This window comes from Dendrobium catenatum, unplaced genomic scaffold (genome assembly GCF_001605985.2).
Source record: "Dendrobium catenatum unplaced genomic scaffold, ASM160598v2 fragScaff_scaffold_860, whole genome shotgun sequence".
In the NCBI taxonomy this organism is placed as follows: Eukaryota; Viridiplantae; Streptophyta; class Magnoliopsida; order Asparagales; family Orchidaceae; genus Dendrobium; species Dendrobium catenatum.
The window spans coordinates 711,094-736,655 of NW_021319322.1; the positions used below are offsets into that span (position 1 = coordinate 711,094).

At 34.7% G+C, this 25,562-nt stretch overlaps 1 protein-coding gene across 4 annotated transcripts in view; it reads left to right on the forward strand.

Annotated features, from left to right (window-relative positions):
* LOC110098672 (protein DGS1, mitochondrial) overlaps positions 1-25,562 on the forward strand; it is a 91,753-nt gene that overhangs the window by 49,330 nt on the left and 16,861 nt on the right. For all 4 annotated transcript variants that reach the window (XM_020825574.2, XM_020825573.2, XM_028697065.1 and 1 more), the window contains 6 exons: positions 819-908; positions 16,510-16,582; positions 16,660-16,688; positions 16,777-16,900; positions 18,550-18,660; positions 23,521-23,621. In XM_020825574.2, the coding sequence (XP_020681233.1) occupies positions 819-908; positions 16,510-16,582; positions 16,660-16,688; positions 16,777-16,900; positions 18,550-18,660; positions 23,521-23,621 (528 nt within the window). The remainder of the gene's footprint in view (positions 1-818; positions 909-16,509; positions 16,583-16,659; positions 16,689-16,776; positions 16,901-18,549; positions 18,661-23,520; positions 23,622-25,562) is intronic.

Below are 25,562 nucleotides of genomic sequence, written 5' to 3' on the forward strand. Positions count from 1 at the left end.
ATTTTAAATAGCATTTTAGTATTTTTTTTTTAAGTATGTCGATGCAAACTATTCAGATCTCATGACAGCAGATTATGAAGTAAGAGTGACTCAGATTATTTCACGCGTTAGCAATTTTTAGTGTAATTATCCTACTTGATAGTTAGAGTGAACGTCTTGCTTGCCCTGTGAGAAAAAAGAGTGGTTGGATGACTGCTCTTGGGCATCTGATTGTACCTTTCAAACGTGATTGCAACTAAAGAAAACCTTGATTTTTCGGGTTTTGTTAGTTGGACAGGAAATAATTGGGAACCAATAATAAAGCAGAAGAAATAAGTAATGATGATTGATGAGTGAATTACTTTTGATGTTAATGTTAGTTTTGTGTCTTTGAATCAAAGCCTGGCCACTACTTGAAGAACCTAAACGTATGCAATTGACAAAATTACTCTGTAAATGATAGAAGAAGGGGTTTAGAAATAGTTGATTTTCAGTTAATTTTTATATGGTTTTTTTTAATATAGGAAATCATTTGCTAGTTGTTCCTTTGATTTAAGAATGAGAATTCTTCAGTTTTAGTTTTTTTCTTTGAGCAAGCGATGTATCAGGCATTTGTTGCTTGAAATATCAAGAACGTCTCTTCTGAAATATTAACATTTTATTCAGCGCTATCTGCTGATGTGACAGTAAATTTTACTTCAATTATGAAGATAGTTAAATTATGTATGAGCATCTATGAAATTAATATTGGATCTGAAGAGTTCCAAACATGCAACTTTTATTCTATGAAGCTGTTTGGAGATTCTTTGTTTTTACCATAATACTTTCGGAATTTGCAGGATGCTGCTAGCTTTCAGCGAACAAACGAAGGGCCAGAAGCTTCCAGAAAATCTAACAGATCAAGAAATGATGGAAATAGTAATGTCCAGGTGAGAAGATCCTTTACTGGCCAAATACTGAAATTCTTAGCATGTGCTTGAAATCAATGAGACAAATTATCATTATTCAGTTTTCACTCATTGGATCTAATCGTTCTTTTCATTTTCTTTTTTGGCACAGTTTTTGGTTGATGTTCTTGTAATAAATGCATAGTATAAATTACAGGTTGACTGCCTGAGCAGGCTATAATTTTAATTTTCTCAATCATTATTCTTGGTTGAAAAATTCAAGTTTTCAACTGCTAACCTATCATTTGGTTAGTGTTACATGTCAAATTTATCTTACTCATATTATGTGCTTATTATTGATATGGAATTCTCTCCAACATCTAGTTTAGTCCGATTGGGTTGACCCACTTCTATAGATCCAAATTAGGGTTGTTGACTTGTTTTTTTAAAAGAATAATTTTATGACTTGATATGAGCAAGGGCGGATTCACGGTTTGCTTAGGGTGGGCATTTCCCACCCTCAAAAAAGAATAATAGAACTAGTTTTGGTATTTTGCCCCCCCTGAAATATTAATTTTTTCCCTAATCTTATCAAACCTGCCGATCACGCCATCAGCCGCAGCCGCAAAATATTTCGCGAAATGAAGACTTTGAAACCTCTTCTTCGCAGCAGGCAGCTCCCCTCTCTCACATCTATTGAGCCATTGAGGAAAATCTTTCTTGCTTTCGAAGCACGAAGAGAAAAAAAAAAACTCTTCTAACTTCTTTCAAAGCAAAAGAAAAATCCATAAACAAAAACAAAGAAAATAGAGGCGAATCTTTGCTGTCATCTATTGAGCCATTGAGGAAAATCTTTCTTGCTTTCGAAGCACGAAGAGAAAAAAAAAAACTCTTCAAACTTCTTTCAAAGCAAAAGAAAAATCCAGATAAACAAAAACAAAGAAAATCAATCTTATGAGCAGGTCGTTGTTTTTTACTCAAAAAATCCTTATATAAATTGGAAAATAGATTAAATAATATTCTCGATCTTCGAGGAAAGAGTTACATTCCTTAATATTCTGGATGAGTGACATTTTTATATTACAATTAGCAAGTTTGTTGAAGTAAGAAGGATTTTTTGTACCCCTTCAAGTGCCATTTTACATAAGATCTTTGGTTTCAATAGATTTCCTTCTCTTTAAGCTTATCATAAAGCCATTTATCACCCTGATCATCTTTCTCCAACCCTTGAAGAGAATGAATTTCCAATTATATAGAACAATCTTAAAATGATTTATATGATAAGCTTTAACTATTTGTTAGAAGTTCTGAAATGTTTATTTTACTTCTTTTACTAGGCTTTTGAGAATGGAACGATTCTTAAAGCGAAAAGAATGTATCGAGATTGATATTAACAATCTCCATGCTGACCTTGGTCTTAGACCATCAATCTAGAGTTATGATGTGAATGAGCATGATAAAGCTCGTAGAGCTTATTTGTTGAAGTGTACGCATCAACCAAAAAATCATCATTTTCCTCAAACAATGATAGGAAATATTGCTTATGATAAGGGAAAGTTAATTCGTCTTGCAGAGTTATATCCATCAGATTTCTCGATGGTCAATTTTATGTCTCTTGAACATCAGTTGTCTACTTATATTATTGATGTGCACACAAGTGATGAGTTTACATCGTTGACTAGTATTGCTAATCTTGGAAAATAGATGGTAAAGGTCAAAAAAATAGTGTATCCACTAGTTTATAGACTTATTGTTTTGGCGCTGGCTTTACCAGTTGCTACTGCTAAGATAGAGTATTTTCTGCAATGAAGATTTTAAGTATTGACTGCGTAGTAAAATGGGTGATGCTTGGCTCAATGACTGTCTAGTGCCTTATATTGAGAAAGATGTATTTGATTCTATTCCGAATGAAGTCATTATGTAATATTATCAAAAAATGCAAAGTATAATGTAAATTTTGTAATTTGTTTTTTATTTCATAAATTATAATGAATTACAAGACTTTACTTAGAATTTTTTGTATTTATTTTTTTATATATTAAGTTTGTCCACCCTAAAAAAAGGATATGGATCCGCCACTGGATATGAGTACATAAAGAGGCAATTATTTTTTAGAGGAAAAATACAAAATGAAAAGTAAAATAACATGCAACATGAGGCAAGAATGCAAAATCCTTCTAGTTAAAAAAAAAAAAATACAGTAAAACTCATTAGCAACATCTTTTAGTTTAGTGAATCTTGGTGAGCGACGATGGATTTTTTTTTCTTAATCCTTCCTTGCCTGACAAACATAATTTGAAACTTCCGATCCACTAGAGCATCAATCCTTTGCTGACTCCAATCAAAATCATAAAGCTGCTTTGAAATATGATCATCATATTTGTTAGTAATAGGAGGGGAAATCCTATTAGGAGGATCATGATCATTGTCAATGGTTGTAGGCACTGAGGCTAGCAGGAATAGATAAAGAAGGTTCTGAATCCATTGAAAGGTCTAAAGTTCGTTCCATATTTTGTGTGCAATCCTGATCTGAAGTAGGAGAAGCTACAACTGTTATGTTAGGAGGTTGAATCTTATCCTTAATGTGCTCTCCTTGTGTCTTGATGTTTGGTTTCCCAATTCTGAATGAGCCTTTAAATATTTAGAGTAGTTGTGTTAAAATTTTTTTGTAAGAATAATACTAAGAAGGAACACCTTTGAAATTCAACCTTTTAACAATAACCATAAGAAGAGGAATCAATCCACACCTCATATTCAAAAGGAATAGAAATTTCCAATTTGCGCAGAACTCTACCCATCGATAGTCAAGAGAAATGAGCTGTTGCTGCATCCTGTTGTAAAGTTTTATTAAAAATAGGCTTAATAATATAAGTGAAGTGAGGAAATGCAACTCAAACAAGAGTGTTAGGTAAGTATCCATTGACATAGTAAGATCACCATGAAAAGAGTTTGGTGTAATCTATTTCAATTGAAAATCTTATAGAGATATAATGATCGCCAATGAGCCCAACACAAAAGTTCCTAACTGAATGTAAACATGAATTTGTGAATGATCTCCTATGTGGTAGCCCAAAGAAAATTTATCCATAATAGAAGATAGATACATGAGGAATGCTTTGACAAGTAGTATTTTCCTAGTTTGTCATTCCATTATGATTAAACTTTCTTTTAGTTTTAAAGGTAAATCTGTTATCTTGCTACATAATGATGATATTTTAGAGCTTGTAAATCCTTTTGAGTACTTTCTTGTTGGAAATTTTTGTTTGATCATCGATTGATGGAGATTATTCAAATTTTTTTTGATCATATGCTATTGTGTTCATTTTGAATTGGTAATTTGGATCTTTGACACATTATTATTCATTTAAGTTGAGGTTGATTATTCTCTGTTTTTTTGTCTGATATCCTATCATAATGCCATTTCTACTAGGTTGCTTTAGTGGTTTCCTGCTTTTGGATGTTTAAGAGAGTTATCTATTTCCTTAGTGTGAGTGAGATTCCCACATCGTAAAATTCATTTGGTTGCCCATAACATTTTGTTTTTTCTTCCTTCCATCTTTCTAACTCTTTTAGAATTAATGATGTATGTTGACCTTAATGGTGGCTCTACGGTCGACTCAACCATGCATAGTTAAACGATGACTGAAGTACGAAGATTGCTTAAGATGTGTCGTTCAAAAGTCAAAATTTTCGAAATGGTGTATGTTCGCAAACTAGATACAACTAAAACAACTAATATCAACACCTATATTGGTTGGGGTTTTCAATTGACAAAATAGAAAATTTTCGTGTGTAGAACGAGGACAAAATCGACACGCTTGAGTAATGAAAATCTGGCGAGCCAATATATGCACGCTAATGTAAAGAAATTTTAATGGAAAGGCCCAACGTACCTAGTGAAGCCACCTATATGTGGAATATGTTAGGATGCTTTCAAAAGTTGGATTGACAAGGGGCCCAATTTGAACTTAAAAATCCTTTTTTTAGCACAAATTTGATATAAAATTGTATAAATTAAATTTCAAAAAATTCAATTAATCAAAGGGAGTGCTAAGTTGTAAAAATGTGAATAATAATAAACTAAATAAGACTTACAAGAGACTTGTAGTGAACTTGATATCTTGCCAATGGGCGTAAACCAAAACTACTTTGCTCCTAAGATAGTAAGACGCATACAACAACAACATCAAGCCTTTCTCCCACTACGTGGGGTCGGCTACATGAGTCTTTTTTTATCATTGCGTCCTATTAAAAGTCTAATTCTCATTTAAATCTAATAAATAAATATCATTTCTAATATTTTCTAAGTCTTTTTAGGTCTACCTCCACCTTTCTTAACATAAGTCAAATCTAATACCTCAACTTACCTAACCGGGTCATATGAAGGCCTCCATTTAATGTGACCAAACCATCCAAGGCGACTCTCTCTACTCTTATCTTCCACAGGAGCTACTCCAACGTTTTCATGTATATGCTCATTTCGTATCTTATCTCTAAGGATAAAGCCACTCATCCACCATAGCATCCTCATCTTTGCAACACTTAACTTAGTTTTATTCTTCTCTTTTAATGGCCAACATTCAACACCATAAAGCATTGCAGGTCTCACCACCATCTTATAGAATTTTCCCTTAAGTTTGAGGGGGACTTTTCTATCACACAACAAGCCCGATTCATTCCTCCACTTCAACCATCCAACTTTAATTCTGCTGATAATATCTTCATCTATTTCACCATCACTCTGAACAATAGATCTAAAATATCTAAAACGTGTATTGTTATTAATGACTTGATCGCCCAAAGTCACAATCCCTTCACTAGGTCTATTGCTACTAAAATTACACTCCATATATTTATTTTTAGATCTACTGAAGGAAAAACCTTTAGACTTTAAGGTTAATCTACATAATTCAAGTATACCTTCAACTCCCTCTCTAGTCTTATCAACAAGAAGAATATCGTCAACAAAAAGCATACACCAAGGTACATCCTCTTGCAAATGTCTAGTGAGAACATCCATGAATAAAGAAAAAAGATATGGGCTTAAGGCTGATCCTTGATGTAATCCAATCGAAATAGGAAAATACTTGGTCAAACCACCTTGTGTTTGAACATAAGTAATAGCTTATGCATACATATCTTTAATGATTTGAATATAAGCATTATTAACTCCTTTGTTTTCAAGAACTCTCCATAGCATTTCTCTTGGAACTTTATCATATTCTTTCTCTAAATCAATAAATATCATATATATATTCTCTTTATTCTCTCTATATTTCTTTATCAAGCCTCTCAATAAATGTACGGCTTCAATAATAGACCTACCCGACATGAATCCAAATTAATTTTGAGAAACATTAGTATCACATCGCAACCTACGCTCCATAACTCGCTCCCATAGTTTTAAAGTATGACACGTTAACTTAATTCCTCTATATTCACACAATCCTGTGTATCACCTTTAGTTTTAAAAATAGGAATTAACACACTCATTCTCCACTCATCTGACATCTTTTTAGTCGTCAAAACAATATTAAAATGTTTAGTAAGCCAAAAATGTCCATCTCCTAAGCATTTTCACACCTTTATTGGAATATAATTAGGTCTGATAGCTTTTTCACACTTCATTTTCTTTAAAGCCTCTATAACTTTAGTTTTACTAATACATAGATAAAAATAAAAATCTTTATTTTCATTTAGGATGCTAAGGTCACTTAAGTCAATTGTATTTTTACATTATTCATTAAAACGTTTAACAAAATATCTCATCCACCTTTGTTGAATATCATCTTCTAGGAAAAGTAATTTTTTATCTTCATTGTTAATACACTTCACTTGAACTATTTTTATCAGAATTATATGAGTAAAAAGTAATATATCTCGATTAAACTTCAAATATAATTCAAAAGAAATATATAACTTTACTAAAAATTTTTAGGAATTTATTTATTTACATACCCCAAAAATTTCTATACAGCCTCCACTTGGACCTCTATATACACCCAAAATATATGTACACGAAAAAGGATAGTAATCCCTTTTTGTCTAATGCCCTACGGATCATTTCCCTTTCTTGGAGTACCAACCATTAAAAAAGCGGACAAGGCGTCCGCATTGAGTCGTGGCTCAAGTCGAGGCGGAAGTCATGCGTATCAGGGCTTACGCCTCGAACCATCCAGCGAAGCGTACGATTTTTTCGCACAAGGCATACGCATTAGAGCGTAACGCCTCGAGGCAGTATGAGGCACCGCCTCAAAATTTTTTCTTCGATATATATATAAATACGACGCAGCCAATTCGTATTTGTGTATTCGCGTATAAGATTAGGGCTTCCTGTGAGAATTGAAAGGCGAACTAGAGGCGAAGATGTGAGGGAAAGAGACGAAGCCGTGAGTGCAGGAGACGAAGTCAGAAGGAGACGACGCAGGAAACAAATCCAAAAGCAATAATGGTTTTGAAAGCAGGAAACGAAGCCGAATTTGTGAGTGCAGAAAACGTTCAGGCCTCGGTTAGGTCGGAAGAGCAGGTGAGCGGTGTTGTGGCCTTGACTTTGAGGTGCAGTAACGAAAGCTTGAATAACCCCTGATTCGGCTTTCTTTCATTCGTTCGCTCAGTACATGCTCGGTACCGAGTAGGTACAAGCTCGGTACCTCTCAGTACATGCTCGGTACTGCTAGGTACATACTCGGTATCGACCCTGCACCGCTCGGTACCGAGCAAGTATATGCTCGGTATTGAGCGGTACATGCTCGGTACCACTAGGTACACGCTCGGTATCGAGCGGTATATGCTCGGTACTAAGCGGCACATGCTTGGTACGGATCGGTACATGCTCGGTACGGAGCGGTACATGCTCGATACTGAGCGGTACAGGTCGAACCCTGCCAGGGGGCAACGCCCCCTTGGACCCCCGACAGACTGATACATTTTTGTATTCATGTTGGTTTATTATTGGTAGTACAATAATTGTTAAAATCTATCATATTATTAGCATGATTAGTGGTACAAGAAGGAAAGATCCTGCATGGAAATATGGAACTCAAGTTGAAGTGTCTGGCGAAGGTGCAAAGAAGGGATATGTTTACATGAAATGTAATTTCTGTGAGAAACGCATAACTGGTGGCGTTAAGAGATTGAAGGATCATCTAGCCTGTACTCATGTCAATGTGGGACCATGTGCAAAAGTACCTGATGAGGTGAAAAAGGAATGTACAGATTATTTAAATTGCTTTATTTTTATAATTTTTGAGGCTTATGCCTCGATTCGCCTCGAGGCTTACGCCTCGCCTCGCTTAGCCAAAATGCCTCGATTCCCGATTTCGCCTTTTAAAACATTGTGCAGTACAACTACTATTAATGAGCTAGGGCTCAATGAAATACACAAGCAATGTATAAAAATAATAATAACATTGTTAACAATTAATTTAAAACACATTGGATTTCATACTGATCATAAGAAATGTATAACATTATTTTATATTTTGTTAACTGTTGAACTACTTAAATAAGTCTGATTTTTGCACCCTTATAGCTTTTCAGTTCTAGGTTATATCCGAATTCCCAATTTTTAAAATTAAAGCTGCTCTCTCATTCAATGTTGGGTTCGAATTTGTAACTTTTAGAATTTTGAGAGAATAGGCTTACCTCGTCAGGTCTTTTGCTTTTACTTGTGCGACCTATCCTCCATATATGACTTATTTCATATTTTCAATACCATTCAGTTTTAACAATCATAAATTGTGCTATTGAAGTCACTAATTAATAAATCAATAATTATGCGCATGAACTAAAATTAGAATGCTCATGAACATAATAGTTATGAATTTACAAATATATAAAATTTTCATTATTTTTTTATGTATTGTTTGGGTATCTTATTTCACTTGGAATTCATTCTTCTAGGTCATTGTTTTCTTCGTCTTTTCTATACCACCTCAAATAAGTTTCTCCTCATTAAATAGTAACTTCTTCTCAACCTCCTTTATTGTTTTGTGCAACAACCATAGTACTTTCCCTCTAAATTCAACAAACACTGCAACACCTTTACGTAATTTCAACCATTCTTCAACAACTCTTATCAAATTTCAGCAACACTATAACAACTCTTTTATGTTTTACCTACGTGTATTAAACACTATAGCAATTAATTTTTTTTACTTATTTCCACAAATACTGATTTTTTATTTCAGCTAATAGTTTCAGCAAACAACTACATCTCAGCTGTTGTTTGCTAAAAACAATGGCATCAATCACTTTCTCTCCTTATCCTAAACCTTTCTCTCTTCTTACCTTATTATTTTCTTCTTTTTTTTTATTTTTTTCTGGCAGCAAGCAGCGGCCCACAATAGTGATGTATCCTAAGTTCTAAAAGCCAAGTAGGAGATCACTAGGATAAATCAGAACAGGACTCTTCCTTTAGTAAATAAAATCATCAACAAAGAAAGAAAACTACATAGGAACAGACGGACAAGAACTACAAGGAAACTTTGCAAGAAAACATAATTAAACATAAACTTCCCTCAGAACAACCTAGAAATGTCACCTTTCATGCAAATCTGAAAATTAGATAATGGTGCTCAAATGGAAAATTCAAACTTGAGGTTCGCCACAACAAATCTTGATCCAACTCCGTCGGCACTCCGAAAATACCAATAAAACCAGCCAAACAACACACCTCACTCACTATACTGGAAGAAGAAGGATACAAATGGGATGGAAATCATGGAGAGAAGAAATAGATAGAGGACTAGAAGAAGAATTAGGAAGAGGAAGATTGCAACACTCAAGCTAGGAAGAAAAAACTTAAGGTTTTTGAGAAATATCAACAAAAAACTTCTCCAGCAGTAGCAAACAACCCTATATATAGGGAGAAATGAACCCATCAGCCACTTAATAGTGCCGCCCAAACAGCCAATGGAACCAACATAGGAAAAAGCTAAGGAAGTGGAATGGACAACACAGGAAACCAACAGTCATCTATCCAAAATCTGCATTGGAAACTAGAAGAAGTCCAACAGCTACCAAACCAAGCCAATAGGAGACAACATTACATAGGAAATGGCAGAGGGAGGGGACGGACAACATGGGGAACTAAACAGCCAAAAGAATAGGAGGAATCTTTAGAATCCAATAGAAATCTAGCAGCCACCAATTCGAAAGAAGCCAAAACACCAAACAATCATGGGAAAAGGGAAATGGACCAAGCCCACAGCAAAAATTCTTCCCATGAATAAATGTCCATTTAGCCAAAAGCAAGCAAACAAATTTACCAAGAGGAAAAAACCAGAGGGAATTATCCAAAGGGCACCGACCTAGCATGTTCATTGATTGTCTTCCATCATAGGGAATAATAAAAAAAATCATTGTCCAAAATTACTAAACATTCAAAACATAAGAAATAAATTACAAAATAAAAATAATAGTCCTAGATTGCATCAAATAGCCTGTCCATCTCCAACTTTTGCTCGCCTGGATCGAGCAGTGGAAGGAACGAAATGGAATGTTAAAGCTGCATAGTGCTTTAAATATAAATGAATTGAATTAAAAATAGAATTTAATGAAAATAAATGAACATTTAGAGTAAGTTTATGCTTACATTTATTTTGAACATTTTGAGTATTACAGAATATTACTAAGATTCATTCTCAAACAATCCATTGCTAGTAAGGACGTTACACTTTTCGCCTAACTGGTGATCTTTTTATCAAATGATACTACAAATAAATGGTTATGATAGAGTCCTCTGACCGGGTGTTTTTGTCGCAAAATGACACCATTAAATTATGATCATGACCAAAGGAGATATTATCACACCCCACTTTGACCTCCCCTTAGTCAACCAGAGGTGTAATAGAGGTGGATAATCCTAACAGATAATTTTCTCATTAACACTAATCCTATACTATATTCATCATGATATGATATGTGGAAAAATTAATCAGTCTAGACTATCACCATACAAATATACTCCAACCCTAAAATTATCTCATGATTAAATTTTTAAAAGCATGCACAACATAAATCAAAACATAATACAAAGATTTACTAAATCTTCAAATGAGATTTTACATATCCAAAATTTTTAATTTTCAATTTACTGATCAGTCTTCTACTACAATAACAACATCAAGCCTTTATCCCACTATGTGAGGTCGGCTACATGAATCCATTTTCTCCATTGTGTCCTATTAAGAATCAAATTTTTATTTAAATCTTATAAAAAATATCATTTCTAATGTTTTCTAACCAAGTCTTTTTAGGTCTATCTCCACCTCTCTTAACATAGGCCAAATCTAATACATCTACTCTCCTAAACGGGTTAGTCTTCTATCTACACAAAATCTGTACACCCAAATTGACTAAGCACAAATGGCGGTCGATTACTAGGCTAAGGCCGCACTGGCTCCTTTTCCTTTCCTGCAATATATCAACTGGTGAGCATAACACTCAATGGGATACACAATTCTAATACATGATTCAACACATAGGAATAAAAGCCATCAACTTGCATGTTTGTAGTTTGAATTAACGCCAGAGTCATAAGTTGTACACACACACACACACATATATCAGAAGGAATGAATAGACTGTATCTCATTTTAGTAAATAATCAATGCATAATAGTGTGCAATTACTATATAAAATCTTATAGGTATTTCTCTCTCATATGTTTTTTATTTTCTCAACATAACACAATGGAGAAAAATGATTCATATAGCTAACCCCACGTAGTGGGATAAAGTCTTGATGTTATTGTTGTCTCATATGTTTCTTATTTATTCATGCACGTTTATAATTGTTTTTCACCTAGCTCGTCGGTTAACCATTAAGTTATGGCCCCTTCAAGGCTGGATCTCAAAATATCAACTTTTTAGAAGCGATAATTAGGTTGTATGATCCCTACTATGGCTTATCTTATCAGGTCTTTTATCTTTCTCTGTGTAGGTTGCCACTTACTAGTTTATCTCTCATAACATGATTTTTCTCAATTTTTATTATCAAACATATTTCTCTTTACCTATATTGATTTATAGAGCATGACTGTAAAACTAATAATAACCAAGCTATCATAGCAGGTGTCAGAGATAGCATGTAACATTATACAATTATCATGAATTTAGAACATTATACATATGAAATAATTTCTTTTTGAACAATTAATCATAAACATGAAACTTTCATTGTTATTGAAATTTTCATCAAATCCTTATGATGAAGAAATGCTATAAAATTTAGACCTAATAAAATTTGTTGCTTCTTGTACTAGAGATTGAGTATCTCACCTTGTTTTCTGGGTTAGCAGCATAAATTTGATCCCTTATGATACATCGACCTCATTTTCTTTTATAAACAATCTAAATAAGTCATGATTTTGCAAAAAATATAAATAGTTCGTAATTTAGAAATCAATTTATAAAAGATATAAAATTAGGGTTTTACTTAAATCTCTCCTCATTCAAATTGGATTTCTTACCTATTTCCTAGCTTCGTTCCTTTTATTTTCTTTTTCTTCCTTTCCTTCCTTCTATGTTATCTGTTTTTTTTTTAAGTTGCTGCTGCCCTCACGATCCCCTCCTACTCACAACTTAATTTCGGTAAGTTGCTATTTCGACTCCAGAGGCAAATTACAGGAGTAGTGAGAATGGAATGGATTTACAATTTATCTTATATATATATATATATATATATATATATATTATGTGTGTGTGTGATTAAATTTTAGTATGATGATTTCAAATCAAACCCATGCATGTGAAGTTAAATGGAAAATTTTGAATTCCACTAACAACTAAATTATTTTTAATGACTGAACATTAAATAAAAACTTAAGGAAAAATTGCAAATTAAAACTAATTTCATAACTTTCACATTTTTGTAAATTAACATTTATTTTTATATATCAATTTGCTCAATTTGACAGGTAGATCACAATGAAATAATTTTTTTGTTTTTGTAAAAGTTTATATTTTGGGGGTATAATTTCAAGGGAAAATTTAAGCTTACGATTTAAAAAAATTTAGGGTTTTATAAACATGTTTTCCAATGGCTCCGAGCTTTTAAGTAATGAATCATAGGGTATACTTAATAGGCGCATAACTCTCTATTAGCTAATGTTGATTTTATGTCCCCTTAGGCAAACATCTACCTCAACTCTACAAAGTACCCTTTGACGAAGCAATCTATGGCTGGGGATAATGATCCATTGGTTTGAATGATACATTAGTCTAGTTGGGTCAACTGTCTCCTCTAACTGAGTAGACTAGGCTCCAAGATAGTCTGAGATGACTGTATCATTAGATCTTGGTCGGACTCATTATCATTCCCCCAATATCCGCTTTAAGTATACGATGGTAAATTCCAAACACTAAAATCCTAAGATTCCAAATTTAAAAATTGTTGCTGCTATATGTCGGGTACTTAGTGCATATCTAACGACTAACCTTTAATTAAAAGTGCTCTCTTATTAGCTGGATGAGTAATTAATCATAAGGTCTTGCACTTATGAGAAACCTCAAACAAGATAATAAAGTCCTCGTAAAATGAGGGCAAAATCTCTGGGTAGTTTCTTATCTTAAAATTAATCTGCCTTTTGAAAACTTTATCCATAACTACCTAATCAATCAAAATACTCTTGAAAAAGCACAAAGAGGTCAGGGAGCAAAATTTTCAAATCCCACAATATCACATCTTTATTTTATTCTCAATTGCTTTATTTTTGATCGAATTGAATGTTGCTCAAATATTTGATACAGATTGAATTGATTGTGAGTTGAATGATTACTGACATAGATGTGATTTAAAACTTGCGACATTTTTGCTTTCATTGTAAAGTTATGTGTCATTGGCGCTTCTTCTTGTTTTGCTCTCCATTTGAGATTTCGTGTTGATATTAAAAGGTTGGAGATGGCCGCTAAATGTATCCTACCATTCTCCACGTATGGTGATTGAGAATCATGTTGGAGCTCCTGCTATTTATAACTCCGTCAAGCGTGTGGATATAACTCTTGGTGAATTGTTGTTTCCTTTTTCTGAGGATGGTGCCTGTGGTAATGCTATGATTTGTTTTGAGGATAGTGTCGGTCTATCATTAAATAAAATCTGAGGATTGAGGTTTCTTCTATCATTCTGGAATTTGCTAGTGGTGCTTCGATTCATTATTCTGATGTCTACATTTTGCTTGACCCTTGCCTTACATTGGTTAGAGACCCTTACTTCAATGTTTTGATGACAAAGTGTCTGAATCTTCATTTGGTTCTACCAACATTCATGAATATCAGCTTGGGAATGTTATACCCAACCATTCTCTAGCTATGAAGTGGGCAGGGGTGCAGTGTTAGTTTTTATCCTTTTATTAGTGGACCTTTGATCCCTTCGATATGGGTTCTTTTTGGTGCAATGATAGGATACTATTAAATCTCTTTTATCTGCAACAGATTTATTTACCTAGTCTTCATCTTCAGTTCATGCCTCATTTTTGGAACCTTAATTTATTTCTAAATCTGTGGACTGTTAATCTTCTACTTCATGTTAACTTGGAGATTTATTGGGGATGATACCCTATATAGCGATGACTCTTATTCAACATTTTAAGTTAATTGCATTACTACAGATGCTTGCTTTCTTTACCAAAGGATGGATTTATCGTTTTAATTTAGTATGCTTTGGCTTTTTCTTGATTTAGGATGGCTAGTTCTCTTGACAAGTTGAAAACTTTTATGGTTTTGAGTCATATTGGATTGCTCATGGTGATTGGTGGCATCGTTTAGGTGAGAAGTATGTGATATTTGCAAGTAGAACCATTGTAATTGATGTCATAGTGGTGAGAGGGTTTTTATTCTGGTTAATTTACTACTTTTAATATCTCTTCTTAACTTAATTTTCTTTGCAATACCTTGTGACCTTAATTTTATGATCTAATGAAGTCCTAGAAATCCAAAAAGCTAAACCACAAAGTTTACATAAAGCCTAAGTATATAATATCCTTGTGGTGCACTACTAGACTTGGTTGCTTACACTCGTGCTCCCTGCACTAGTTGATGCTCACACTCATTGCCTAATCACACATTTGCCCGGATTTATGTTCCTCGGGACCGCACTTGCTCGCTCACACGTTCCTCAAATTTGCTCTCACTCATATTATTCAAACTTTGCTTGCTTGTGCTTGTTTGCCGATCCTTCATCATATCTTGTTGAGATAGTTTACCTACACCTTATCGCGCTCCTACTAGTTTTTTTATGGCCACACAGGTCGCTGTTGTGGATGTTGTCTACCCATTGCCCCTTTGCTACTTTGCTTTCATCCTGCTCACCTATTCTAGCTCATGTGTCGTTAGTAATTTTGATGGCAGCTTGTCCCATTTTCCTTTGTGGAGCCCGACTCCCATCTTGTTTCCTAAGGCTCATCTGACTCCTTTGCCAGTGTTTCTCTTTGTTAATGTCGAGGCTTAGCCTTGTGCTTCTTCATGACCGATTCCTCTTTGTCGGTTGACATTTGTTGCTTGTGTTCTTGTTGAAATTGATATTTCTTTCCCTTTGTTTTTGGAGGTACGATTGACACTTTTATTTTTGGCACCAGCAAAAAGTGAAATTTAAGGGTTGGTCATGTTACCGTCATTCTTGCAAAATCTTTTTTCATGATCATGCTAATTACTTTACAAACATCCAAAATTGAGAAAATATGCTTCTTGGGGCCTATTATTGGGGATTGATTGGTCCAAGCATATAAGGAGTCAGTGTGGTAAATACTATGATCAAATTGGGTCTCGCAACTCATTAGGAGTTGCTTCTTCAGCTTTGGTCCCTTTTGGAGTTTTTCATGTTCCAAAGACTCCTTTTGATTCCTCTCTTAAGTTAGTGCCTCCGGTTTAATGTTCATTAATTTGAAGTCAGTATCCCCTGCTCCTTCACTCAGGTATCATCTGACATGATTGTGGGCATACTGATAATTCAGTATCTATATTTGGTCAAACATTATGTCTACCAATTGAGGGTCCTTTAGTTACTAATAATCTATCTTCTTCTTGTGATGGTTCAACTATATTCCCCAATGTTATCTATGAGTGTTCCGATGTGGAGGTTGTTGATGATTCAAGCTTAATTCAATCTCTATATTCTATCAAAAGTTTACTTAGTTAGTGGATAAAAAAGCTTCTGTTTTCTCATTGAGATAAAAAAAAGGTTTTTCTCCGTCCTCCCAGATTTATTAGATTCTAAGCTTTTTGTGATAACTCCCATGATGACTTTGGCATTCTAGACTTTCTGGGTGTTTGATTACGGGCCTACTTCACTTATCGTGGGTAGATATCAATCGCTCAACTATTTAGCTTTTTGATCCAATATATTTTGTCTTTTTGCTTGTATGTTGGCATTACTTTATGATTGCTTGCTCAGGTAATTTTGCACTGAATGGTTATAAAATTTCATTGTCTTAAAAAAATCCTATATGATTCTTTAGTTTTCCTAGTAAGATTCCCAACTGAAGTGGCATCTAAAGGCACGGGTATTGTCTTATCGCATTGTTCCTAAATCTATTATCCAGACATCTGAATATGGCATTTGATATGTTCTTTTTTTCTTTTTTGGTTAAATTTGAGTCTATTTTTTTTTCTTCCACTTTTGGCTTTTAAATGATTCAAGTGCATAGATATGAGAAGGAGGTTATGCATCCACTTCAAAATCTCATTGGTGGAGAGCTTGCTCGAGCGATGCTTATTCAGGTTCATCTCTGTCGATTCCATTCAGTGTTATTTCAGCCTGCCTACTCGAACTGCGAATAACCGTTGTTGGTTTGCAGATTCAAAAGCTTAAATTGGATCTTGAGACGTGAGTTGGCTGTCCTATACTCAGGTAGATTGCTGTTGTTTAGAATTTTTTTCCTGTCATTGCTTAATGTAGCTTTTGCTGGGCACAGAGCAATGCTTGAACTGGATCAAATTCTTAAAGCAAATGAGATCAACTTTGCTGTTCTTGCTGCACTCCCAGCTTTCTTTATATCAATTATTCTGCTCTACCTTGTAAGGACATGGGTGCTTCAGGTGAGCTGATAATCTTAAATATGCCATTCAAGTTTATCTTTTCATAAAGAAAGTCGCTGTACTTTTTAGTTGTCTTTCTAGCCAATCTTCTTCATGAAATGAACAAGCGCTACCAATATTTAAATGAGTTCCTTTATGAGTTATTTCGTTAGGATGTAGTAACTCTCTTATAGTCCCACTTACGTGGACAACTTAGAGTGAGGATATATAAACAAAATCTAGTCTCACACCTTTAATGAGCCATCAACAGATATGAAAGGGGAGTTAAAAAGATCATTAATATTGGTTCCATGTAAGCTACTTGTCTGATGGTGAACAGCCTCTGTGAACCTGCATATACAAGCAGAGACTTGATACACTTCTTAACAAAGCTATACAGTTGTGATTTGGCCTCTCGAACTATATTGGAGGATGTAAAAAATGAGTGAATTAACTCTCTTTTTTTTTTCGAGATGTTATGTCAAATTACTGGCTTCTTTACATCCCGTTTTACATCTATGGTCTATACACATGTGCATGTTTATATATATGAACTGAGTTTTGACAGTAATTCATACCTCAATTCCTCCATGAGATCATGGGTTTTATCTTTACTCCTTACATTGTTGCTCCCTTGAAAAAAATAGAAAAAGAAAAGGACCAAAATGGTCTCTCAACTTTTTGTGAGGGATCAAAATGATTCCAACTCTTTTGAGGGACCAATTTGGTCTCTCAACTTCTTAAAAAGAGTTATTTTTTGTCCTAATATCAAATTTTGGGGTTAATGATGTTAAATTAGAAGGGTATTTAATTAAATTATTTATTTAATATAATTTTCAAGTCATAGCATTTTAAAAAAGAATATTAAACATTTTTTATTTAAAAAATTTATTAATAATTCTAGTCTATAATGATCCCAAATTAAAACTAGAATTATTAATAAATTTAAAATTAAAATTATAAGGAAATGCTTAATAATTTTTTTTTAAATTTACTATTACTTTAAAATTACATTTAATGAATAATTTAAATAAAAATGAATAAAATACATCTTGATTTAACACCATTAATTCCAAATTTTGATGTTAGGACCAAAAATACCCATTTTTAAGAAATTGCGGGCCCAAATTGGCCTCTCAAAAGAGTTGAGGATCATTTTGGACTCTCACAAAGAGTAGAGGGACCATTTTGATTCTTTTCTCAAAAAAAAAAAAGAAAAAAAGTGACGTGCATTTTATTTGGTTCTTGCATCAACTATTTGTTATATTTAGTGATTCTTCTTAAAATTAATAATATGACTGGCTTTGCACCCATTTTATAAAGTATATGAAATAGATTTCTATCCTTCTCTCTCTCTCTCTCTATATATATATATATATAGATTCTTTAGGCTTGTATTGTGTGGATGGATGCAAGTATGCATACACACATGGACATATTAATATTTTTTTTTGTATTAATGCCTTAAGGTACTTGTAGGCTTCATATTCATACTACTTTTACATTTTAACGTATATACAGATGTATTGCATTATTGTGAATACTTCGATGCTACTTGTATGGCTGGAAGAAGCTCAGTAACAATTAGTTGATTTTTCTAGTTAAGATGCTACACACTACTATTAGTTATCTTGAATTGCAATGGACTGACTTAGTATGTGAAAAATTAGGACAAAGGGGAAGAAGGTAGAGGAAGAGTTGCTCGAATTCGGAGGCGGCTTCTTTTAGTCGAAGTTGAAGAATGGATAATGCAATTCCAAGTCAGCACGGAACAAGGAATGGTAAAGTCCTAATGATTTGCAGAATTCTTAATAGCTGAATCTTATTTTGTTGTTGAGATACACACCCTTAAAAATTTGCTACTAATTTTGCTTCTATTCAAAGTATGACAGTGGATGCTTTTTGATTTTATTTTCTTCCGCAGGCATTGCCGTAGGATTTCACTGCATTAGATATAAAGTTTTGTTCTATGAGCAATTTATAAGCCTATATATGGATTAGTGGGCTCTGGCCATGTTTTCTTTGTTTTAGGTTTAGGTGTAATCAATCCAAACCCGATGATGGCCGTGTTGAATGCAGATCTCAACCAGAGGGGTTTACAAATATTTCAAATCTCACTCAAGTGTCTATCAAAATTCAAATTCCAAGATATTTAAATTGAAATCAAACCATCAATCACTCAAAGCTAAATCCATCCACCCTCCGCAATAGTTTGCCGAGGTGGACAAATTCAAAATTTACTTCAGCTCACAAAAAAGAGCCAAATGCCTAGTCGAAAATATCACTAGGATCCATTCTCAAACAATCTCCTGCCAGTAAGGACGTGGTACGTGTCCTCTAACCGGCGGTTGGCCGCCAAATGGCACCGTAAGATAAACGGTTACGACGACCCGGGGCCCTCTGAACCGAGTGGTTTTGCCGCCAAATGGCACCACAGATAGCGGTTATGGCCAGAGCCAATACACTCCTTAATGGCGTTAAATCCTTGAGATATGAATCAATAGGATATGATCGATAGGGCACAAAGCCCTCTGTTAGCTAAGGTGGATTCAAATTTGTCCCCTTAGACAAACATCCATCCTAGGTCTATAAGGTACCCTTGGACGAAACATCCATCTGCTTTAAGTGCTAGGTGGTGAAATTTCCTATTTTAAATATCTGGGTTTCGTAGGCTTTATGCCTTTTGATAGTGAATTCTCATTGTTATAGGCCTTGAAGGCCTAATATGGATATTTTAAAGCAAATATACTGGTCACCACAACTTTATATTTGCTTAATGATTCGAACCCTGTCGACTTCTATTGACCCGTATAGAAGGATCGGTTTCGAACCTGAATTCACTTATCAACCCGCGCAGCATCCCTAGACGTCACGTGTGTACCAATAACACGCTCGCCGGGGCCCATGCGGGTTTGGATTATATTTACCCCTTTTAGTGTGCCTATGTGTATACAAACTATTGTGCACGTGCGGGGGTATTCTTGGAATAGACGCCTTCTGTCTGCTTGTACGGAGGTTGCAGATCCGGTGGCGTGGCGTAGCAGCTTCTGAATAGAGGGGGGGGGGCTCGAGTTCGTGAGAGAAGAGGGAGTTCGGCAGTGGAGATATCGGCCAGGTAAGAGCTCTCGGTCTCTCTCTCTCTCTCTCTCTCTGTGCTTGCAATTGGATCGGAAGAAACGAGAGGTCGGACTGGAGGAGGTCGGGAGCTGATCGTCTGCTTGGGCTCGGTCGGCTTGGGGAAGGAGGAGAAGTGGAGCTTCGGTCGTGGGAGGAAGCGGACGGGATCCGAGAGCTTCTACTTCGTTCGCTCGGTACTTATAGGTGCGAATGGGAGTGCGATCGGGGCTGGTGTCGCAGGTTTTCTGGAAAACAACTGCAAACGGCGCCGATTTAGCGGGATTTCGGGGAGGTGATACGAGTGCAGCGGATTTTACGGGACAGCTTCGATGCATCCGAGGTATTAAAGATTTGAGCAGATTTTATGGGATTTGGCAGAGGATTTCGGTAGGTTTTGTGGATCCAACGGGCACAAGGTATATACACGGGATTCATGGTTTCCTCTTTCTTTTTATTCTTTTGGGTATAAGATGCAGGTCAACAAATTACCCTTCAAATTGGCTCAGCCTTTGAATTGGACCCTAAGCCTACATGAGTGACTGGCCTTCCTGAAGCAAATGGTGGAGATTGGATTTTGGTGCCCCTCATCTTCCACTCATCTTGACCTGTGCAATGAATTTTATCACAACCTCTGCGTCCTCTACCACGATCCCTGCCACAAGCACGTTGTGTCATCCTTCCTCCTCGTTGTGTTGAAGGAGGGGCAGGATTCTATTGGATCTTTTCTTCAAGTTCTTCTTGAGGGTGCTTTCGAATAGGTGATGGAGACTTTGCCTTTAATGTACTAGATTTTGATTGATCTTTCGCTGGCACTATAGATCTGGAAAATATTGTTTGCCTCTAAGAAACATCTTCATATTTCTCAACTTCATGTACACTAAATGGTATTTCTCTTTATGTAGTGTTTTACACTATTACGCTCATATTTCTTGCATTGGTATAGATAGAAAGGAACTATTTTATTTTCATGGAGCCAAGGTCTATCAAGAAGTGCTTTGAATGATGTTTCAGAATCAACTATATGGAACTTAGATTCAGTTCTTAAATCCCCCATCAAAAGTGAAAGAGTAATATAGCCTAAGGTCCTTTGTCCTTTTTCATTGAAGCCATGCAACATCATTTTGTAAGAACTTAATTTATGCGTGTCAACATTAAGGTGGACTAAAGTTCTTAGGCTCATTATGTTGACCGATGCACCTGGGTCGACAAGTACTCTATTCAATTTATAATTGTCAATGTTAACAATAATGTAAAGTTGGCGATTGTGATCTGAAGTTCCTAAGAGTAGATTTTCATCAGAAAATGTAACTCCATATACTTCTTTAAACTGTAATGCCTCTTTAAAGTGTAATGCCTCCTCAAAAGAATACTCTGTGAGTTGAGCTAAACAAATTTTAGGATGAAGAAGACCCTTGATCAAAGCCTCTCGTATTTCAGGAGAAAAAACGAGTTCATCATATATACTCAGTCTTGCAGTGAGTTTCTTAGGATGAGCTAATATATCATAATCCACATTTGGTGGTCCACCACCCACTTACTCTGTTGAGTAGGTGTTGGTGGAATTATGCCCTCATTTTAATTTATGGGTTCTTTTCTCTTATCTTTATTTGATTCCATTGGAGATTGTACAACATGAATAATTCTGAGATTTATTTCTATTATTTGTTCAGGCTCAAAAAGTGAGGTCACATCAACCAAAATCTCAGAATTTGATTCTTCTTTATTTGATATGTTGTCTCTAAGTCAGGTGACTCAGGCTTAATGACAATCTTTACTCCCTGCATTTTGTATACAAGTAGATCATCATCATAACTTGATTCAAATAATTAAGAAGATTCATTTGTAGTTTGTTAATTATCAAATTCATAGAAAACAAATAACATGTACGAGGAAAGATTGTTCATTTCATTAATACCATTTGAAACATACATGAAATCTAAAAGAGTGATTGGCTTGGGGGATTTTCCCTTGCCACTTGGAGGGATAACCTATTTGACTTTAGAAGTTGATTCTTTCTTTACTTTTGAGAGAGTTTCAATGGTGAAGGACCCTTTCCATTTATTGAGTTATTTGAAGGAACATTAAAATAGGTCTTTTTAGTGGGCATTTGAGTTGCTTTTGAAAACTTCAACAGCGTTTTGGGTAGCTTGTTTAAAAGTTTCATGAAAGATTTGGACAAACAAAACTGCCAACCCTTTGCATCTGCAAGCAAATCATTAGTGCTGCTTTCTGAATGGACACTACTGAAGATGAAGAAGATGCACTTGCTGATTCTTCTTTCTATCCTTTGGTAAGGATTACTTCCCCATGAATAACCTTAACAGACCCCTGTGATGGGTTGGCTAAGTATGCATCAGCAAGAATCATCCTACTAAATTTGTACTCATTTTCAACCCAATCCTTAAAGACATAGCAATCTTCTAGAACATGACTCAACATCCTATGATAAGGGCAATAGTTTGTTTCATTGCTCTTATCAACATCTACTGATCTTTTGGGTTTGGGGAGTTGGAAGTTATCATCTTGAACTAGAGACTTAAAAATCTTCTTTGTAGCATCCCTTCTGGTAGAATGCTGCTGGTTGATCGTTTCTTAACATTACTAGGAATATTATTCTCTTTTATTTGTTTCCTCTACTCTATGTAAAACATACAAATATTCTCCTCAGAAACTATCAACATGCTCCGTAACTGAAGCAAGTTGTCTTTAGAAAACATGAAACAATTTGGGCAACTCTACATGAGCATAAGGTGGCACGCTGCTAATAAAGTGTTAAGATGCCTGCGAGTTAAGCAATAATGCATTTATGCATATAATTGGAATTCCAACTTACAGAATGCATGCACTGGCAACTGCATGTTTGAGAAAATTCATATATAATTAAATCTGGGCTATCTCATATACATCAAGAAAGTTTTTTTCTAGTAAACATTGACTCCTGATGCTTGAAATATTCACAAACCATATATTAAATAGTCTATTAACTACGATATACTGTAGAGATCAAGTATGCACAACTCGTGATGTGCTAGCTATTACAAATAGAGAAATGATAGTTGGTCTGAATTTGAACTGGTCCCCAACATTAACTGTGGGCCTCACCAATCATACGTGTCCAAAAGGGGAGGAACAGTCTGAATTTGATTTAAGGCTATCACTACCTTACAAATAACTACAAAATCTACCAACTCTTTTTAATACAATGTAATTAAAGACTGTTATAAAGTAGGATTTTATCTAATGGAAAAAATTATCATGCTTTATAATTCCTTGTAAGAATTGGATCAGAATCCTCTTTTTGTTTCCCCTAGAAATTGAAAAACGTCGTGTGAACAGTTATCATCAAACTGTCCATACAATAGGTATTGAATCCGCATTAAATGATGCAATGAAATTTCAAATAATCGCCTAAATGTTCAATTTCAATATTTTTTCTCTACTATATTCTTTGAACCTTGTCATTTAATGAAAATTCTGAAGGACTTTCGGGGGGAATCATGTTTGATAATTTTTTCTGATGTCAGGAGGAAGATGCTGCATGGATATTTGGAATGATGATCTATAGCCTTGATCTACTTTGCAAAGCTGTTGAAAAGAATGCAAAAGAAACTCATGAATGGCCAAGGTTGGTATAGGATTCTTTCTTGTAAATTTCAATACTCTTGAGATTGTATTTTAGTGATTGTCCTTGTTAGTTTTAGCTTCTGCACTATTTTGCAGCAGGACAAACTGCCATAAAGCAGACACGTGTTAGTTAAAAAATTTGGACAGATCTTCCTATAATTTGCTTAAAAATGGTGGTTTTCGATGACAACATAAAAATGGGAGATTTACACAAACTATATTAAATTATTTTCTATTTACATATTTAACTCCAAATTCCTCTTTACATATAAACCATCATAATATTTCAGTAACATTTAAAATACCACAATAACACCCCCCTTCATTAATTGAAATGCTAGCTACTCCATCTCGCTTTGGAGATAGGGTTGTTTTCGAAGTTGTCATATATGATTTAAACTCAATGTACATAAGGATCTCTGCAATGGGGGAGAAGGTTGAGAAAGGGGGCCAATCCGTGGTGTTGTAGATGGCATAGATGAGAAAGATGTAATCAAGTGTTTTCAAAGCATTAAGTTCAATACAATGCATAAGGATTTTTTTTTGTTTTATGTTTTTTTTTTCTTCAACTGCAGAGCATAAAGTGAAGCGCTTATATATATATATATATATATATATATATTATGTGCATGCAGTTATTAATTATTTAAAAATCTTAAACCAGATTAGGGAGATCTTTTTAGCAAATGCAATAATGCTTTCAATAATAATAATTTATAGCTACTCAAAATTAATAAATAAAAAAAATTAAATGATTTAAATAATGAATTGTTGTAATAATAATAATTAAAAAACAAGAATATACTTGTGAGATAATGTGACTAGCTAGAAACTGTGAGATGGAGGTAGTGTGATGATGAGACTGAGAAGCATTTTTGAGAAGCTGCTGTTAGCTCTAATCATGTTTTAAAATTGCGTAATAGGAGGCGCGCCTTGGCACAATTTTGCATGTTGACGCTTTGAATATTGAGGCGTGTGCCTCAATCAAACTGAGGTGCGCCTCAAGGTACGCTTCGCCTCATTTAGGTGAGGCGTTCGCCTCTTGAAATTAAAAAAAAAACTTAAACAGCTAAACCTATTTTTTATTTTTATTTAGGGTGCTAAGGTCACTAATGTCAATCATATTCTTACAATCTTTATTGAAAATTTAGCAAAATATCTCATCCACCTTTATTGAATATCATTTTCTAACAAAGCACTTTTGGATCTTCATCCTTAATAGTATTTTCCAGAGAATTATGGAGAATGTGATGGGATTTAGAATCGTCATTCAATGATTTACTATTTGACACATTAGAGGGAGAAGCATGACATTTATCAGAAGGAGATTTGGTAAAATTGAGATCTGGATTAAGGAGATGATGGTTAAAAATGAGAGGAGAACAAAAGATAATCACCTTAGAACTTTCACCCGAAGCAAAAAATGACTACTACTTGTACTCCTACACAACCTTAGTTAAGTGTGCCATTTGACAGTCGAGGAACTTTTGAGTAAGCATATTTAGAACCATTACATGGTGCAGGCTTCCATTCTTAGATCTTTGGTTCCATTCTTAAATCTTAGTTTGAACAAATTATTTCTTATTTAAGGAGATAAAATATTATCTTAAAAAACAAAGTAGGCGATCAATATACTAACTCCAACTAAGGTTCGTTGAGATTTAGAAGTCATCAAAGGATCAATCGTAAGGGGTTACTAATCTTACTGACAATTTTAGATATATTAGTTTTGGTCCAACAATATAAAAGAAGATTTGATAACTTGATCTAGGTGGATACTCTAAATTCCTCCTTAACCGGAATGAAGTTAGGTGGTTGTTTCTTAACATAACTAGTTGCTCATTGAGGAACTTAGGCCCTCCGTTACATATCATTTTCATATGCTCGACACTTTTGAACTTGAAACGAAAGAAGCCATCAACAAGAGATAAAAGCTCAAAGG